This window comes from Zootermopsis nevadensis, unplaced genomic scaffold (genome assembly GCF_977971745.1).
Source record: "Zootermopsis nevadensis isolate Lab colony 2312 unplaced genomic scaffold, Znev_1.0 Znev_ptg000057l, whole genome shotgun sequence".
In the NCBI taxonomy this organism is placed as follows: Eukaryota; Metazoa; Arthropoda; class Insecta; order Blattodea; family Termopsidae; genus Zootermopsis; species Zootermopsis nevadensis.
Window position 1 is genome coordinate 1723029 of NW_028259188.1, and position 18700 is coordinate 1741728.

Genomic DNA, 18700 nt, shown 5'->3' on the forward strand with positions numbered 1-18700 from the left:
AAAGATAACTGGTAATAAGACAGATGCAGAGGGGTGCATTGTTAAACTGTGGGCCAAATTAAGCATGACTTACATAAGCGAAAAGTGAATAAAATTTTGTGCCTTTTGGGTTGTTTTGGATCTCCAGCAAGTTTCAGTCATGTAGCATAAGTAGCAGCAATCATCTATTATCTTGAGAATGTTGAAATAAAAAATGTTCCCCCACACCAGAATATTATTGCTAAATATTTCAGTACACACACTCTTGTATTTGCGATACCAAGTTAAAGTATTCTGTCTTTTTTTATTTACATTTATTCAGCATGCCCCATTACAAGATTGCAATATTACATGCATTAATATAAAACACTTCAATAGAGTATACAACTCTAATATCATGATCCATTGCCACCGTTTGCACCTATGTTCCTGTGCTAAACTGTATTATAATCAATGGATTTAATGAATTTATTAAAATGACCTAAAAATTTCTGAACAATTTCTTCATGCAACACTGGCCACGTGCCACCATTCCTGACTATTGCATCTATTAAGTTCCGCCTTGGTTGTTGTAGTTTTTCGCAGTCATAGATGAGGTGATCCACTGTTTGTGCTGCTTTCAGGCATGAGCATGTTGGATCGTCAATGATTCCAAACCTGTGTAGATATGATTTGTTTTTGCCATGTCCAGTCGTCATTGCTGCCAGTTCAGGAATTATTTCAATATTTAGCTTCATTCTTTGTCACACTGACGGGAAGAATTTCTTGCACGCTGCTCCTTTATTGGTGGCGCTCCACTCATTTTGCCATTTTATAATCCCTTCTTCCTTTGTTTCTTTAATAATTGTACTTTTAGGCTTCTTTGCATATACTACATTTCCACCATCTTCTGCTGCTGCCTTCGCTAATCTGTCTGCTATTTCATTACCGAAAATTCTGATGTGTGCTTTGATCCACCCAAAATGAATAGTCCAATTTTGATCTTTGAGATTGCTTAATCTATTTCTTATCTCAGATATTACAAAGCCATGTTTGAAGTTGTTTTTTAGTAGATCGAGAGAAACTGGACTATCTGTGTACACCGCTACTATTCTTTCCTCAATGCTGATTTCCCTTAAAGTTGTTACTGCATCCAAGGCCTCTAGAATTCCGATCTGCTCAGCTTGATTGTTTGAGCAATGATCGGGTAACTTGGTTTTTAAGCAATGAATTAGTTCTCCATTTTTGAAGATAACAGCGGCAGCACTCACCTTTCCCTGGTGTTTACTTCCATCTATATAGATTTCCACAGTGTATTTATTGAAGTCTTTCACTTCATCAAGAGTTATTCTTTCCGCTGGATGAGACCATTCCTTCTTGTTTAATGGTGCTTCGTACTCGGTAGAGTCATCTTTCAGTCCGTGTATAGTTTTATATATCTGCACTGCTTCTTCGATAGTAATGCAGATAGGATATTCTGTCTTCCTGGTCTTTTCGAAGTGTGCATTTGTCAGTAGTGAGCGACCAGCCCACTGCCTCTGCACAATTTCTACTCAATCCTTATCTTTGTCTGCTATAGCCATCTAATAGGAATCAGGAGAGACTTGTGTGAGAAATGGCCAGGGAGTTTTGCTTAGGAAACATCTCGTTCATTGTTTTTTGTGCCATAAATCTACGGCATGGGACCGCCGGCTTTAGTTCCCTTCCGAAGGAAGTTGTTCTATGGATTTTTATCACCCCTTAAAATTCCATCAACCTCAGCAGTGTTTGAACTCGCGTACCTTGGGTCCAGTGGCGACGACATTAACCACTAGTGCAATGAGGGCGACAAGTTCGTTGAAATATTACTTTGCTAAAATAATAACAGGAAAGTTTATGAACATGTTTTTTATTTAATATTCTTAAATATATTAATTAGAAACAATTCAGAAAACATTAAATAATTTAACTATTTAACAAAAAATAAACAATTGAACTATTTTACAAAGAACTAAACTATTTCACTATTTAAATACTGAAGTATTTAACAAAAAAACTAAATTATTTATTTATTTAACAAATGTGAACAATTCAGATATTTAACAAAAAGAATGAACAGTCTAACTATTTAAATACTAAACTATTTAACAAAAAATAAACAATTTCAAGATTTAAACAATTGAACTATTTTACAAAGAACTAAACTATTTCACTATTTAAATACCGAAGAATTTAACAAAAAAACTAAATAATTTATTTATTTAACAAATGTGAACAATTAAGATATTTAACAAAGAACTAAACTATTTTACTATTTAAATACTGAAGTATTTAACAAAAAAACTAAATAATTTATTTATTTAAAAAATCTCATCTAACGTCCATTCCTTGGAGCCCAGTTGCTTTGCTTCAGGTCGATGACGTAGTCGATCTTAAACTTTATTCTGCTAGAGAGCATCGCCTTCTTATTTGTTAGTTCCTTCATTGTATGAAGGAACTCAGACAGATCCTGCAAGAAAACAAAAATTTAAAGTCACATTTCATGGGCATAATTAACTTCTTACGCTTATAAGCCTACACATAAAACTAGAAAATTCTGCCACTACTCATGTAGTTCACATAGAACTTGCTGTGTGGGAAGGCGCGTGTAAATTTAAATTGAGAGCTGAAGGTTGCTGTCTCGAACAAAACGTAAGTATGTGTCTCATCTAAACTAAGGCATAAACCGAGATTTTTGGTGGCTGAGCCTAGACATGACCCTTCGATCAGATTCCTGCTTTGTCCTGTCAGGACTGAGTGAATTCTGACATGATTCAGCAGAGGTGATGACAGGAAACGTAAAAGTGTAAGAAAATACTGAGGAAGATTCCCGTCGCACTAGACGGGGACAAGTTGAAGTCACGGCATGAGGCGTCTTTATATGAAACATGTTAGAGTGTAGAAGAGTATGAAGAATTTCAGAAGAACATGTCACGGTTATCATTTATCACACAGAAACACTATTCAGAATATTGTCAGCGAGCTCAGAAAGGTATTTCATATCAGAATAGATGCAACATCCTCACGCGTTCTTTACAATGTGCACTTTCAACCATCGAATCCACCTTCTGTGACAGTTCCCAATTTGGCCACCAGATTGCAGCACCTGACTTTCTACCTAGGAGGATATTCAAAATAGGATTATGCGAGGTCGTGCAGAATACCACAAACTCCATATCAAATTTCATCCTAGTCTGTCCATTGGTTCTCGAATTGAATGGACTGGAAAGACAGATGGACGAGAAGGTGCGACCAGCCCATAATGCCTTCTCGCTATGATTTTGTGCAAAGAATGTATAACAATTAAGAAGACTTGCATGTTACAAAATGGAAGCCAGAAAGTCAGTGAGATCAAAGGGACACACTTACTGCTTTTTGCATTGTACTTTCCGTATAAACCTGTGGTCATCATAGAGCCCAAAGGAAGGCAATAAATTACACGGTAGGAGAACTGCAAATTAAAACTAAAAGTATTAAAAAATGAAAACAAACATACTTGGCTCTTGCTCTCCAAATCCTTGCCGACCGTCATCAGAAGAGTGCAGAGGCACTCCAAGGAATGTTCGTCTTCTTTGGTAAGGAGACGTTTAATGCAATGCTGCATGGTGCTTGTGGCGAGCATATCTGCTTTATGCAGCTCGCCAATAAACCTGTAACATAGTGAAGAATATATCACTTGGGTTGAGTTAAGACAATAGTAAAAGTCCAAACAACAGAAGAGAAACGAGGTTCTTTGCCTCTACAAGGTACAGAAAGATTTGTGCCTTAAAATAATGAGAACTTTTGTTTAAATAGATGGAATTTAATCAGTGTCTTGTGTGTGATATATATTTTTGAGGTGAAATATAATATTTCTGTACGTGGTCCTGTAAAAATCTGTATCTGTTTATAAATATAAAACAGCTGAGACAGAATATTGAAAATTTCAAATTAAATAATTATTTTTATGTAATTTGCATTTGATTCTGTATGGAGGAAAGCCATCAGTGCCATTTCACGATGCAAATACCAAGAAGAAGAAGAAGAAATATCGAGGAAGTGGAGACTTTATGATAGTGTGTGATCATGTAAGCAGCAGCATTATGAAGCACATTTAGAAATTTGTCCTGGATTTTGTGGAACACTTGCATACTGGAGGGCAAGAACCCATTAACATTTCAAATTTCCTCTCAGTGTCTTGTCCTAATTCACAACTCTTAAGTTCACTACTTTCAGAGTCACTGATGAATCAAATGTAGAGCTTCAAAATCACAAAGAAAAATGTAAGTTACCTGATGTTTCCTATTGATTTCATTTGTATCCTTCGCAGTTCCTGCTGTAGTTCGGTTTTCTTTGCCTGCAGAAAAAATAAGTAGAAAAGATTAGAAATCGCCCTTTTTGATGGTATCTTGTAAGAGCCCTTCTTTAATGCACCGCTTTCAACAAATATAAGTTTGCATTTCAAAGTCTGTGTCCACGATACTCAGCCGGTCAAGAAGCCCCCTGCCTTTATGCCCCCAAAAGAACGCCATGACCTAATGAGAAATGTCGAGTGCAGCCGGAGTCCATTATTATGAGAGTTTACAACATTTTGAAAAAAATGAGTACATTAAGTGCTCATTATAGGAAGTTAAACTAACCTAAGAAGTTAGGAAAATGTTTTTTCATCTTGAGGTACCATTTATATCATAATAATTTAAATTAAGTTTATGTGCATTCTACATTCAGTCTTTATCAATTATGTCTCTTTCTTGTCTTTCAAGAAGTCTTAAAACCTGAACAACATATTGAATAATAATTTTTCAAATGATAGATATTCATCTTCAAGCAAAAAGGGAGGAGACATCTATTCCATTCGATCAAGCAGACGGAGCTATTCCCAGTCTGTGGACAGAAGCGTAGTAACATATGACCGTAGACAAAGACATTAGAGAAGCACTTACTGGGTCAGCTGTTTCCTCAATCTCTTTCTGTGTGGCTTCTAGATTTATTTCTGCTTCAGGATTCTTTTCAAATTCTGCCCGGCATCGACCTAGCAGCAACTTCCTGAAGGTGACCTCTGGTTCGCCATTGTTCCCACGCTCTGCCGGAACTTTCATGCTGGAGAGAACCTTGCACATTCGTGCATAAATCTCTGTGAACTTTGGTTCATCAACAGCCTGCACATAAAAACACACAACATTATCACTTTGCTCTCATGTTATATTTATGAAAAACAACTCTGTTGAGCATACGTTACATAAACTAAATTTATGAAATGAAGGCCACCTAAATGAAGCTTCAACAAAAGTAAATCTTTATCCCTTAAACCTGAGAAACTCAAAATCTCAGTCAGATGCAAGACACATTTCATGACAGCCTTAATTTTCTTGCATAAGATAAACATTTTTAGATGAGAGCAGATAAATTCTAAGCTTGGAGGTGAATTTAAAGAGAGAACAATCAGCTTACTGCTTTTTAAGATTATTATCATAGTGAACAGTAACAATTATAATTTTCACTTGCCCCTAGCGTCTCCAATACTACACTGAGGATAACTTCAATATTTAAGAAATTGAGCTGCAAAGTTACAAAAGAAGGGAATTTCTATCAATATGACGTCTCTGTCTGAATGTATCAGCTGCTAAAGACCGGTGCCTCACCTTTTCAAATATGAGGTCGATGACGCCCTTCAGGCGATCGCTGCTGTCAATTGGCAGATCCTGGACTTGGGAAACTAGTCTGTCGAACTTGTCAGGCGTGAGTTTGTTGAGCAAACTGCGAGCCTTCTTTAACAGCTCCTGCAACATCAAGTTCCCTCTCATCACCTGACAGAACGCAAACACAGAAATAAAGCGAAACATGTTTTACTTCCTTAAAGCCTTCTTAGAGATGATTAAAACCTAGAGCCAGTTGCTCTGCATGCGCCGTCCAGCCGCGTTTTGTCTACACCGAAGAAGAAGTCTGTTGTTATGAGAAGCCAATGTCTATTGAGAAATATAATTACAATGCATACTCATTATATGCAATTAAACACTTGGAAAGGTAAACATTGCTTCTAAAATCAAAGAGTAAGCAAACAGAAAGTTTATTTTTTAGTGTGGCAAAGTTCCAATAAGAAGTGACGAGGAAATTAGGAGGAGACGAATTCCGGAAATGCTTGCAGCTTCTCAGATCGAAATGTCTGATCTTTAAGAGCATCAAGATTAAAATATAGACCTACAATTTTGCATGTTCCTTAATTTGGTGATGAACCTTCAGTTTCAATAAGCCACCTAGTTAGTTAGAGTGAACGTGTTTCTTAGCGCAGGACTGTTCCTTTCAGCCATCTTGCATTGGGGCAGATACAGCATTATTGACTGTTTCCAGGATCCTGTCCTTAAATGAATGCGAGGAACATACCTGAGTCTGGGCAGCCTGCTCGTTGGTCGCCGGCTTCCTTCGCCCAGGTCGCCAGGCGTTTTCACATCTCGCCAGTTTCACCTCATTGAGTTTTATTTCAATGGCCGGCCTGGTGCTCATGGTGTTTGTAGTTTCAGTGGCTGGCCTTGCTGCAGGCTGCTGTGAATGACACCAAAGCAACACAACATTAACCAAAAGTGTTCACTCTTAAATGTTGTTTTGATCACAGTATTACGTACAATTTTTCCATTTTCTGGCTTTAATCATGCATTTAATACATTACTCGATGCTTCCTACAGCTCAGATAATAAGAGACCTGTATGTATAAAGCCCTAAACAGTACATGACTGAAATTAGGCTCCAGGTGTTGTGTTCATCACCTCTCACAAAAAATACAACATTTCTTCTGCTGCAGTTGACGTAGAACTGTTCACTTTATTATTTTCTATCACAGTTTATATGTTCACAACTGCATCATCAGTGAAAGATGATACACCCAAATTATGCTATTTCATCCGTAAAAGCTTTGGGTACCCTCTCTTTTGACAGGGAATACTCGTGTCCGACCCCATCGACATCGCGAGTCACCGAGTAACTGCCTTAAGCTATACTTCGTCCTACAAACTACACTCTGACAGCTACAGATGAAATCCTTCTCCTCCTCTTCAACAAATGATTCAGTCCGAAATGGATTTGACTTCTCACTTTTATTTACACGCCTTAGAAAGCACTTACCTCTTCATTTTTCCAATATCTGACAATTTTCAGTTACTGTTTAGTATTTACGATTTCAAGGAATCGTTCATTAATGCACAGAATAACTCAGAGCCATGCCCCACAATGCAACAGAAAGTTTAAACGTACCTGATTTTTGTCATCCTTCATTGCCTTCAGCTTCTCAATTAGCTGTGTTGCAGCAAAGTCTGTAACAATCGATAATTATTTTAGATAGTAAAATTCCTCTTTTGACTATATGTTAACAAACAAGAAAGTTTGTCTTTCGAAACTGTTACGAATGTAAAGATGGAAAAAGACGAGAGGGTTTTCCGAAGACCAGAAACCCATGTCTCTAGCAGCCTTAGGTGTAAAGAGTGGCAGCTGATAATGTTGAAAATTATCCCACATTTCGACTAACAATGGAGTTGCCTTCTTCAGGTCAGAGATTGCAACCGAAATGTTTTGTGAAATGGATAATTTCAAACTTTAATGCCTTTCACCTCCTAAGGCTCGAGGTCAAAATATGAGAGCAAACTCTCTTCTTCTTTGGGTACATAAATTAGTCTGCAACTCAGGGCGAAGGTAACTAGAACAAAATGCCTAGGAGAATATCTCGATATCTCATGAGACATGCAGGAACATGGTAATGAACAGAATTTCATACTGAGGCAATTTGCAGCCTGTAATCTTTGACTTAGTACTTAAATAGAATGAGAGCAAACATACTTTCTGCTTGCAGCTCCTTGATCTGCTCAGCCTGCAGATTTCTTTCCTTCCTCAGTTTCTCCTTCTCCTCTCTGACGGCTCGGAGACTGACTTTGTGTTTCTCCCCTTGCCGGCGCTCAAACAAGATTTGGTTTTTGAGTTCCGTGTCTGTAACAATTCACGACTGCATCAAATGGTCTGTTAAATTCCTCATGTGACGTTATTTCAAGAAACAGCTTCAGGAGTTAAGTATTACTACGTAAAGAAAAGAGTTAGTTTAGTTAAAAAAAATGAACTGTAATAAGAGTTTGTAATTTTGAAATTGCATTTTTCTTGCCCGTGATCAAATTCCAAATTCAGTTTAAGAGTCACTTCCAGTTGGAAAAACCAGTGTCTCTTACGCAATGCATTACTGATTGCTATTTGCAGTGTTTAAAACTGGGATTTGCATGCTGGTCACCGGAAAACATTCTTCTTAACGAAGACGTCGTTAAACAGCCTGGCTCTCATCGAGTCTTCCCGAAAGAGGGATGGGTGTCTACCCTGGGGGACCATCAGACAGACCTCATCCTCGTCACTTGTGACTGAGGCGCAAGGTACACGTGGACACAAAATTAATCTTGGTCTCAACTCTCAGAGAGCAAAGTAAACGTACATAATTCACTAGAAAATCATTCTTTGAAGTCCAGCAAATTTAAAATGTCTGAGAATGACTATTAAAAAAGCAAAATTGCAATGCATTTAACATTTTTTGGTTTTCCTTCTGACAAAATCACTTAAAATAATGAAGAGTTGCTGGAAGTCTGGGGGGCATATCTGGACATCTAGAAAGACGTACATAAACATCACACTGACGAGGTTTACGGACTGTACTCCACAACTTACTGCATGCACGGAATTAAACCACACTTACTCTCTGCTGCCAGCATCCTAATCCTGTTCATCAAGAAGCAAGTGATCCTCGTGTCTTCAGTTTCAGCAGGGTTTACCTGAGGACAGACAAAAAATGAGTCATTTTATAGTCCAAGAATTCTCTGCAACTTCATGAGGTTAATATTTATTATGAAATTGTTGTCCCAGTCACACACAAATCGTATGTGCCTTGGCTGTTTGTGCTGCACTGCTATCGATTTTCGTTTCTGCCAGAAAATATTAAGAAGACCTCACTTATAGAAAGAGAAATTAAGGCTGTGTCAGATAACGAGGCCTTCCTTGTAATGAATGATTTACCTTTAAAATTAGCATGTTAGGAAACGTTTCAAAGCTTTAATTGCAATATACAAGTCAGTTTATGATTAATCTGTAATACAAAACAACGATCCTGAGAAATTAAGCTGTTCACTCAACAATAACTTTCCTCTAGACGAAAAAATTAAGACTGAAAACAACCTTTAACAATGTCTGAATGCGACAAGTGACCCAGTCATAGGTCCCTATCAGCTGTTTAGCTTAGCCGGAATTCAAGTAACTTTGTTGATGATGGCGGACGTGTGTTGCTGCTAGCATTTGAATTCTTAAGAATGACATACAATCCCTCAAGATAACGAAATAATAATATTTGTTTAAATCTTGTCAGTCACAATCACAATAAAATTCCTATTAAATATTAAAATATTACTATAATTAGCATGTAAATATTTAAAATATATTAAATGATGTTCTCATCGAAATGTTCGATTTACATTAGATCATCACTTTTTACACGACATGTTTTGAAACAAAATTAAATTATCAAATATATTATTTTATTTTCTATTTCTAATTTTATTAATATTCATTTAGTCTTTATATTATTTACTTTACAGGATGATAACAAAACGTTCACCCACACAAAATCATGTCAAGCACGACATACATATACAGAACAACTTCGAATACGATATTAAAAAATACAATAAAATCTGGAAGAAAACTTCATTTGAAATCTGATAAACATCTGACTAAAAGTTGCATTTAAGAAATTATATTTAAGTTTATATAATTTTATACACCTGAAGATGGTTCTTTTAGAACTGAAACATGTCGTGTAAAAAGTGATGTTCTAATGTAAATGGAACATTTCGATAGAGAACATCATTTAATATATTTTAAATATTTAAATGCTAATTATAATAATATTTAATAGGAATTTTATTGTGATTGTGACTGACAAGATTTAAACATATATATATTTATCACAATATGACGCAACTTTATCATCTCAGAAATAATAATATTAATAATAAGTAGGCTCACCCATTGTGAAGAGCTGGAGACCTCCATGTCGCAGGCAGCAAGATTTGAATAAGAAATTAAACACGTTGCAGGAAATATTTTCACTATATATAGAATTATCTTGTTCTAAACTGCTCACACCACCATTCGTTTCACACTGAGGAAAGCCAACCAACTACTGAGTAGAGCGGGCCGTGCGTAACTGCTATTTATACCATAAAAGTGTGACGTCACGTATGGCGCAACAGTCAGTAGAGGGAGTGCAATACGTTTCATTCAGGCGTGCATAAGAAATGAGAAATGAACCTTATGGCATGCCAGCCGAGATTGTTGCGCGTGTTCGTATTTTATAAGAACACCTGCGTTTCATATTTACACATTCTTTGTAGTTCAAGAAATACAAATTGAATTACTCCAAGTTATAATTTTTTGACATTCCATCATAAATGTAAGAAGTCAATTATTAATATTAAATATTTTCTGTGTGAAAGGAAATTAATTTAAAAGTAATGAAAGGAGGCTTGAAGTAAATTTTGCGGTTTAATTTGCACTTGTTTAAAAACAACGTCGTGTTTTTTATACTTTTTTAATTTTAAGACGATTATTGAGGGCCCCGGGCGCTGTTGAACCCATCGCCCCTGCGACAGGGAAAATGTTTCCTTCCTTCGAATCCCGACTATTCATTTTGACCAATAAGAGAACGCAGGAAGGTAAGAACTCTGGAAGAAGTGTCCTGAGTTCGATTTCCTTCAAGGGCGGTTCCTTTGGCTCCGAAACTAAGCGAGACAGAAGAAGAGTTTTTTGCTTCGAAGAGGAGATTTCGGAAACGAAGGCCTCGACACGGAGTTCGAGACCCGACAAAGATGATTTCTGTTGACGGGAAAGCACCCACGAGAAGAAATCGACGCCAAGGCAAAATTCTTTCGTTTCGGAGAGGAAATTACCGGGTCTAAGGTCACGGACACGAATACAGTCCTCGGTTCGAGTCCCTGTTAGGATGTTTGTTTCTGAGGTAATTTTACGGGCGTATTAAACGACGACGTTGACTAACACGGATGCCACCAGATGTCTCAAAAGTAAAGTGCTGTACAATTTGCAATGTTACAAAAATATCGGAAAAGTTTTTGTGGTAATATAATTTACCGCATTCGACCGGCGGATGAATAAAGCACGTGGTTTGGTGGATAAGAATAAAAGGTGTATGAAAATGCGCCCCATTGACAAGTTCTTGTGCACTCGAATGTTTTTAAAGCACTGGACTGACTACCAACTGCCGACAATTGGATTTTTCGCCTCAGCGTGAACTGTGCGTGCGAAATCGAGAAATTAAGCTGGTCCAGGCGGAGATAAGGCCTACAGAGGGAGGACTTCGAAGTTTTTACCCCCACGGCCTCTGACTGGGACGGAATATTTGCAACGACCTAAGCTGGACTAAGCGCAATCAAAGATAAAAGACAAATGACTTGTTCTTATGCTCATTTGCTCTTTAACGCGATGCATGCAAAATAAGCATATGTCTATGTTGGCTAATATGAACAAGAACTTGTCAGTGGGGCGCATTTTCATACACCTTTTATTCTTATCCACCAAACTACATGCTTTATTCATCCGCCGGTCGAATGCGGTAAATTATATTACCACAAAAACTTTTCCGATATTTTTGTAACATTGCAAATTGTACAGCACTTTACTTTTGAGACATCTGGTGGCATCCGTGTTAGTCAACGTCGTCGTTTAATACGCCCGTAAAATTACCTCAGAAACAAACATCCTAACAGGGACTCGAACCGAGGACTGTATTCGTGTCCGTGACCTTAGACCCGGTAATTTCCTCTCCGGAACGAAAGAAATTTGCCTTGGCGTCGATTTCTTCTCGTGGGTGCTTTCCCGTCAACAGAAATCATCTTTGTCGGGTCTCGAACTCAGTGTCGAGGCCTTCGTTTCCGAAATCTCCTCTTCGAAGCAAAAAACTCTTCTTCTGTCTCGCTTAGTTTCGTAGCCAAAGGAACCGCCCTTGAAGGAAATCGAACTCAGGACACTTCTTCCAGAGTTCTTACCTTCCTGCGTTCTCTTATTGGTCAAAATGAATAGTCGGGATTCGAAGGAAGGAAACATTTTCCCTGTCGCAGGGGCGATGGGTTCAACAGCGCCCGGGGCCCTCAATAATCGTCTTAAAATTAAAAAAGTATAAAAAACACGACGTTGTTTTTAAACAAGTGCAAATTAAACCGCAAAATTTACTTCAAGCCTCCTTTCATTACTTTTAAATTAATTTCCTTTCACACAGAAAATATTTAATATTAATAATTGACTTCTTACATTTATGATGGAATGTCAAAAAATTATAACTTGGAGTAATTCAATTTGTATTTCTTGAACTACAAAGAATGTGTAAATATGAAACGCAGGTGTTCTTATAAAATACGAACACGCGCAACAATCTCGGCTGGCATGCCATAAGGTTCATTTCTCATTTCTTATGCACACCTGAATGAAACGTATTGCACTCCCTCTACTGACTGTTGCGCCATACGTGACGTCACACTTTTATGGTATAAATAGCAGTTACGCACGGCCCGCTCTACTCAGTAGTTGGTTGGCTTTCCTCAGTGTGAAACGAATGGTGGTGTGAGCAGTTTAGAACAAGATAATTCTATATATAGTGAAAATATTTCCTGCAACGTGTTTAATTTCTTATTCAAATCTTGCTGCCTGCGACATGGAGGTCTCCAGCTCTTCACAATGGGTGAGCCTACTTATTATTAATATTATTATTTCTGAGATGATAAAGTTGCGTCATATTGTGATAAATATATATATGTTTAAATCTTGTCAGTCACAATCACAATAAAATTCCTATTAAATATTATTATAATTAGCATTTAAATATTTAAAATATATTAAATGATGTTCTCTATCGAAATGTTCCATTTACATTAGAACATCACTTTTTACACGACATGTTTCAGTTCTAAAAGAACCATCTTCAGGTGTATAAAATTATATAAACTTAAATATAATTTCTTAAATGCAACTTTTAGTCAGATGTTTATCAGATTTCAAATGAAGTTTTCTTCCAGATTTTATTGTATTTTTTAATATCGTATTCGAAGTTGTTCTGTATATGTATGTCGTGCTTGACATGATTTTGTGTGGGTGAACGTTTTGTTATCATCCTGTAAAGTAAATAATATAAAGACTAAATGAATATTAATAAAATTAGAAATAGAAAATAAAATAATATATTTGATAATTTAATTTTGTTTCAAAACATGTCGTGTAAAAAGTGATGATCTAATGTAAATCGAACATTTCGATGAGAACATCATTTAATATATTTTAAATATTTACATGCTAATTATAGTAATATTTTAATATTTAATAGGAATTTTATTGTGATTGTGACTGACAAGATTTAAACAAATATTATTATTTCGTTATCTTGAGGGATTGTATGTCATTCTTAAGAATTCAAATGCTAGCAGCAACACACGTCCGCCATCATCAACAAAGTTACTTGAATTCCGGCTAAGCTAAACAGCTGATAGGGACCTATGACTGGGTCACTTGTCGCATTCAGACATTGTTAAAGGTTGTTTTCAGTCTTAATTTTTTCGTCTAGAGGAAAGTTATTGTTGAGTGAACAGCTTAATTTCTCAGGATCGTTGTTTTGTATTACAGATTAATCATAAACTGACTTGTATATTGCAATTAAAGCTTTGAAACGTTTCCTAACATGCTAATTTTAAAGGTAAATCATTCATTACAAGGAAGGCCTCGTTATCTGACACAGCCTTAATTTCTCTTTCTATAAGTGAGGTCTTCTTAATATTTTCTGGCAGAAACGAAAATCAATTGCAGTGCAGCACAAACAGCCAAGGCACATGCGATTTGTGTGTGACTGGGACAACAATTTCATAATAAATATTAACCTCATCAAGTTGCAGAGAATTCTTGGACTATAAAATAACTCATTTTGTGTCTGTCCTCAGGTAAATCCTACTGAAATGCATATGAGGGAGCTGAAGAGCCTTCAAAATAACATTGGATGGCTGGCAGCAGACAGTAAGTGTCGTTTAATTCTGTGCATACAGTAAATTGTGGAGTATAGTCTGTAAACCTCATCAGCATGATGTTCTGTCAATTATGATGCTTATGCATCTTTCTAGATGTCCAGATATGCTCCCCATAATATCATTATTTCATTATTTTAAGTGATGTTAGCAAAGGGAAAACAAAAAGTGTTAAATAGACTGTAATAAGAATTCTCCACATGAAATCAATTTTGGTTTATTATAGTCACTGTCAGACATTTTAAATTTGCTGGACTTGAAAGAATCATTTTCTAGTGAATTATGTACTTTTACTTTGCTCTTTGAGAGTTGAGACCAAGAATACTTAATTTTGTGTCCACGTGTCAGAAGCCATCTTATTTCTTGGGCCTCAGTCTCTAGTGACGAGGAAGAGCTCTGTCTGATGGGTCCCCCAGGGTAGACACAATTCCCTCTTTCGGCAAGACTCAATCAGAGCCAGCCTGTTTAACGACGTCCTCGTTGAGGTGAAAACACAAAACTGTGCGTCTCTTATTCACAATTCACATATTCTCTGTTATACTGATGTTACTGAAACCTCGCTCCTTCTTTACACACAACCACATTCAGATACGTCAACAGCGCATTTTATTACTTACGCTTCATATGTCTGTAACTATTCAGTAAAAAAAGCGTCAAGTACACTGGAGATAGCCATGTTTCTTTATATAATGTTGGCCATATTCTGATTATTATAGTTTTTATACATGGATTCCATCATTCTTTCAGGAAAAACTCAGGAACATCAGCAGCTGCAAGTTACAGGGCAGCCAGAGAAGATCGAAGGGAAGAGGAAGGCGAAAAGGTGCCAAAAAACACCAAAGTGCGCAAAGATAAAGAGGCCGCCTAACGCCTTCATGATCTTCTCAAATGAATGGAGAAAAGAACTGGCTGCCCTGTACCCTGCAGACAGCAACAATCAGATCAGCGTGAGGTAAGTTGTAATACAAAATGTACTTCAGGACAATTACGTGTTAATAATTTAATGTGCAGAGCATTCGTGAATGACAGATTGTCTTCAAAGATATTCGAATTCAGCGGACATGTATGATCATTGAACGTACGTGAAGGATGATAAACATGGCGACGGTGCGAACCTGTAAAATTATATGTGAGAAATTTCTCGTGTTCAGAACGCGCACTTAGAAATTTGTACTTCTAAAAGAGGGGGGGGGGGTGGGGGATATTTCGTGACGACACTGATAATTGTGGTGACGATAAACTATGAGACCTTATAATTAAAAAAATATTGGCTCTTGCAAGATTCGATTCACAAAGTCAGCACTTTAAGCTGAAGGCTAATTTGCTTTCCATTGCTGGATTATAAATTTATATTTACCTTATTATAAAATGAACACAGGATATTTAGGGCAGTAGAGAAGTAGAATTTATAAGTCCGCCCGGAACTATTCTTTTACTGTAAAAGTGCAAATATCCAAAATTGACAGAGAAAGCATGAGGTGAATTTGAAATTGGATATCTTATTTCCCTTTGCTGAAAATGTTCTGATCGTCGAGAACAGGTGAAACATTTTGCACGCCGTCATACGCCACTGCCTTTGCCTTTACCCAGCTGCAGCCCTTGGATGATGGTCCTCCGGTGCGTCCTACAAACTGCCTGTGTTCTTACAACTTCTGCTTTTCTATTTGCAGACTTGGATGTATGTGGAAGGCACTAAAAGGTGTGCAGGACGATTATTTTGACCGCGCGCGACAGGCGGCCGCGGAGCATAAGAAGAAATATCCCGGTAAGTAATTAATTCTCTTTTAACCTCAAAAAGCAGCAAGAAGCTTCCAAAATATGTACCCGAGAATTAAGAGGAAAATCACATTCAGATTTATTTGGGATTGACTGCTAGCGATTTTAAGTAAGAGAACTTTTCACGAGACTTTATTCTTTAGTAACATATTTTAAGATTTGAGTCGATCAGAGCTGGAGTGGCAAAAGTCAACAAAAGCACAGAAGGCGTATTTTTTTCCTTATATTTCGAGTTCATTTCCTCCCAAGTCTACACTGTATCAAAATCCAGAATTTAATCATCATCCTCAGCCTCACCTCCGCGAAAACCCATCAAAGTCTTAAAGTGACTTCAACCTCGATACAGAGGCAGTACTTTACCCGGAAGACCTCCCTTTGATGCCACTTCAGTGTCATTAATTTTTGCTTCGTTTTAACAATCGCAATAGAAATATTAATTTTGTATTATCAGGAGCTTTCACGGCGACTAATTCGATGCCAACGTTTCGAAGAAAGATGCATTGTTCTGTTCCTGTCTTTCTGTAATATATGATTTATGAATGTCGCTGATTTTCCTTCTCTGATGTCAAATCACGAGATCACAAGCGACCGTTAACGGAATGCTGTGACCTGAATGGCATTCTTTCCGATTTCAGATTACATCTACATCCCAAATGAGGTCCGCAAACAAAAGCGCCTCCGGGAGGAGACCCGTGATAGGAAGTTGAGACGCCAGTCAGGGAGGCGCCGCTCCACCACCGCGCAGAACAGCAGCGCCCTTCCCCTCCCTATCCAGGAACATCAATGGGGAGGATTCCCAGCCACACAAGACGTCCTATCATCAGAGGTGAGTCGTCGTCGTCATTACTATTTGGACGAACTCACTCGCCTGCCATCTGCCGTCAGGTTGAAGCCTGTAATTTATATAAAAGTCCACACAACTAGAATAAGTCCAGTGTCTTTCACCTTGAGCTTCGTCACAAATTCCTTCACAACCTGCATCCTAAGAGATCGCGTGCCACGAGATATTCACCGCATGTTTTTCCATACTTGTTACCCATAATTCCAATTGCAGTTCTGATCCAAATGTTTACTTCCTTTCCAGATTTCTGACGCAACAATAAATCCAAGTGCAATTAGTGACATGGCATTTCAAGAAATTCTGAAAGAGCTTAATTTGTCTCCTGAATATTGCCCACCCAACAACTATCTTGGATTCCCAGCCACACAAGACGTCGCTTCGTCAGAGGTAAGTCGTCGTTATTACTATTTGGACGAACTCACTCGCCTGCCATCTGTCGCTTGCACATGGAAAACGAACAAGCGTGGAATGTCAGAGGCGAAAGATGACCAGAGTAAACTCCCGATTGCCGCTGTTTGTAAGAGCGCATTGCAGTTGAATTTATTTAGGAGATTCCACTATTTAAATCACTAAAACTCTACTCTAAGTTTTCAACATTAATTTATCTGCCCTCGTATTTCTTTAAAAATAAACTGGCTGTGGACAGGAAAGATATGTTACAAATAGTTTATATTTACATCAAAATCCTCTGTCACATTTTTTCCAGATCGAATTTGGATCCGAATTAGCATTGGAGACAGATTCTGGTGGCGAACAATTACTGGACGCCGACCTTCAACAGTTCATTAATAAAGAGGTTAGTGTCAACTCTCCTTTGGATTACAACAATTACGTGGGCCGAACACTGATTTGTGAAAGCATTTGACCTATTTCCAGCCCTCCAGAAAGTAAAGTAAAGTTTGTCCCACTGTGCGCCATGTAGGCGCTTGGGGTGAGAGGAGGTATAGCTCCTCTCTTCCTTGACCTCGGCACTAGATGGGGGGCTTTACCCCCGGGAAAGGACCCCGGTACCCATTGTAGAGGAGGCTGGTTGGGCCCCAGAGCCGGTCTGGATGCAGAGGCTAGAGGAAAAAATCCTCTGCCCCTGTCGGGGATCGAACCCCGGCAGCTAGTCACTATACTGACTGAGCTATCCCGGCTCATAGCCCTCCAGAAGTTACCCCAAAAACTGCTGAATCAGGTTGAAGCCTGTAATTTATATAAAAGTCCACGCAACTAGAATAAGCCCAGTGTCTTTCACCGTGAGCTTCGTCACAAATTCCTTCACAAGTTGCATCCTTAGAGATGTGTTTCTATACTTGTTACCCATTGTTTCAGTTGCTATTCTGATACAAATGTTCATTTCCTTTCCAGATCCCAGAAATGGACAATGAGAAATATGCCCCCATTTGGGAAGATATCCTGAATATTCTGAATTCAGAAGATTTTAGTATTTAAATACTTTGATTCTTTTTAGAAAATATGTTACAAAGTTTTTTTGTTAAATCGTTTTAGTTAAATAGTTTAATCGTTTTTGTTAAATAGTTCAATTATTAATTTTTTGTAAAATAGTTGTTTTTAAGTAGTTAAATTGTTCAGTTTTTGTTAAATAGTTAAATTATTAATTTTTTGTAAAACAGTTGTTATTAAATAGTTAAATTCTTTAGATTTTGTTAAACACTTAAATTATTAAATAGTTTCTAATTAAATATGAATTATATATTTAAGGATATTAAATAAAAAACATGTTCATAAAATTCTCTGTTGTTATTTTGGCAAAGTAATATTTCAACGAACTTGTCGCCGTCATTGCACTAGTGGTTAATGTGGTCACCACTGGACCCAAGATACGCGGGTTCAAATCCGGCCAAGGTCGGTGGATTTTTAAAGGGTGATAAAAATCCATAGCACAACTTCCTTCGGAGGGGAATTAAAGCCGGCGGTCCCATGCCTTAGATTTAGGTCACGAAAAAACATGAACTAGATGTTTCGTAAGCAAAACTCCCTGGCCATTTCTCACACAAGTCTCTCCTGATTCCTACTAGATGGCTCTAGCAGA

At 37.5% G+C, this 18700-nt stretch overlaps 2 protein-coding genes across 2 annotated transcripts in view; one reads left to right on the top strand and one right to left on the bottom strand.

The window, feature by feature from the left end:
- Positions 1 to 4371: 4371 nt before the first annotated feature.
- LOC147871394 (uncharacterized) overlaps positions 4372 to 18700 on the bottom strand; it is a 163055-nt gene continuing 148726 nt past the window's right edge. The window contains exons 2-7 of the mRNA XM_087361413.1: positions 8672 to 8747; positions 7780 to 7926; positions 7201 to 7259; positions 6337 to 6495; positions 5598 to 5735; positions 4372 to 5114 (exon numbers count right to left, since the gene is read on the bottom strand). Of these exons, the coding sequence (XP_087217539.1) occupies positions 4815 to 5114; positions 5598 to 5735; positions 6337 to 6495; positions 7201 to 7259; positions 7780 to 7926; positions 8672 to 8747 (879 nt within the window). The 3' untranslated portion in view covers positions 4372 to 4814. The remainder of the gene's footprint in view (positions 5115 to 5597; positions 5736 to 6336; positions 6496 to 7200; positions 7260 to 7779; positions 7927 to 8671; positions 8748 to 18700) is intronic.
- Positions 12486 to 18099, top strand: LOC147871395 (uncharacterized). The gene is made up of 8 exons (XM_087361257.1): positions 12486 to 12718; positions 13965 to 14037; positions 14793 to 14997; positions 15716 to 15810; positions 16457 to 16647; positions 16906 to 17049; positions 17369 to 17458; positions 18016 to 18099. Exons 1-8 carry the CDS (start codon positions 12692 to 12694, stop codon positions 18097 to 18099), a joined length of 909 nt encoding a protein of 302 aa, XP_087217383.1. The 5' UTR covers positions 12486 to 12691.